Source organism: Corvus brachyrhynchos, unplaced genomic scaffold (assembly GCF_000691975.1).
Source record: "Corvus brachyrhynchos isolate BGI_N302 unplaced genomic scaffold, ASM69197v1 scaffold5, whole genome shotgun sequence".
Taxonomy (NCBI): domain Eukaryota; kingdom Metazoa; phylum Chordata; class Aves; order Passeriformes; family Corvidae; genus Corvus; species Corvus brachyrhynchos.
Genome location: NW_008238321.1, coordinates 10,943,976 through 10,945,455, shown reverse-complemented (window position 1 = coordinate 10,945,455; position 1,480 = coordinate 10,943,976). Strand labels below are relative to the sequence as shown.

Here is a 1,480-nt window from a genome sequence, read left to right as displayed (position 1 = left end):
GGTTGGCTTGTCATGTTCTTTTGGTTATTTATCTTCTCTCTTTAATGGTAAAAACCCTCAGGGGCTGCTCTTGAATGTGTTCTCCCACTGCGTGGGGGAAGATTATGGTTTCCCTGCTTGTCACCAGCTTAGTTTCTGTATTAATAATGTGTAAATCTCTCTTTCTGGGAATGTGACTTCATGTGGTTTGAGGTACAAAGCTGACGTCTTGGGCAGTAAGACCTCGGCATATGGTGCTGAACAGACCAGTGGTAATGAGGAGATTGTGTTGGGCAGATGGTGCAGATAAGATGATGTACTTAGAGCTGACATAGAATAAAAAGAGCTCGATTCTGTGCGCCTCTGAACAGAAAGGGGATTTGGTCCAAGCCCACCGATAAGTGATTTCCATGAGCCTTTGGACAGTGCCCATGTTTTGAGTGCTGTTCATGGAAAGGTTTTGTAGAGAGGTTTCTCACAGGATTCACGCTGATTTTGTTTTGCTTTTCACACCCTGAAAGCCTCACATGTGTCGTCCTGCTGTCCTCCAGTCAGTGCTGATGTGAGGATGGCGAGTAACTTCTGAAAAGCTGTTCTGTCAGCACTGCTTTGCAAGTGCAGTTTCGAATGAGCTGTTAGTATTACATCCTTTTATTACTACTGCTGTCTTCCTGAAGCATTCTTTTTAGGGCTGTAGAAGAGAAACTCCACTAGAATAACATGGTAGATGGAAACGTTTTGTTAGTATCTTTAAAGGTACCAGTTTTCTTTGAGAGTGTGAGGTACCTTTTTTTTTTCCAGTTCGAATAAGAATACTTTCACTGGTTAATACTTACAGTTGATCTAAAGAGCACCTGACTTTGGTAAATCTGGTTTCAAAGTAGCTTAATTTTTAATCTGAAATGAAGTGATAGTTTTTCTGTTTACTTGCCACTAACAGTAAGTAAAGCAAAAATTGTCTTATGTACCACATGTATACCTATTAATAGGAGTGCATCAGACCTGCTCCCTACATTGATTTTACTGAACTTAAATGTATGAAAACTCCTTCATATAAAGTGCTGGAAGCCTCTAACAAAAGTGCCCTTTTGTTTCAGGAGCTGTTTAGCTAGAGTGCTGATAAAAGCACTGAGCATGACAAGTGCTAAAAAGCAGTACCTCTTCTGTACTTGCTGGAGAGCTCCATGATCTTACTTCCCTCCTTTGAATCAGGAGCATATCTGCATTTCACAGTTTCTGTTCCAGAAGTGACAGGTTTTTTTTCTTTTTTCTGCTTTCCCCTAAAGCACCAGCTCCGAGCCAACGTGTCCTATGCAGCCCTGCCCAGTGACCTGCGGGAGATGCTTCAGCGGAGGCTCGGGGACCTGGAGCGCCAACTCCTGAGCAAAGTGGCTGAGTTGGAGGATGAGAAGTCTCTGCTTCACAATGAGACCTCAGCCCACCGGCAGAAGACAGAGACAGCCTTGAATGCATTGCTAGAAAAAGGGGCTGGATTTGAGAA

General features: G+C 43.1%; 1 protein-coding gene across 1 annotated transcript in view; it reads left to right on the top strand.

Moving 5' to 3' along the window:
* Positions 1 to 1,148: 1,148 nt before the first annotated feature.
* NPTX2 (neuronal pentraxin 2) overlaps positions 1,149 to 1,480 on the top strand; it is an 8,081-nt gene continuing 7,749 nt past the window's right edge. The window contains exon 1 of the mRNA XM_017734141.1: positions 1,149 to 1,458. Coding sequence (XP_017589630.1) covers positions 1,164 to 1,458 — 295 coding nt within the window. The 5' untranslated portion in view covers positions 1,149 to 1,163. The remainder of the gene's footprint in view (positions 1,459 to 1,480) is intronic.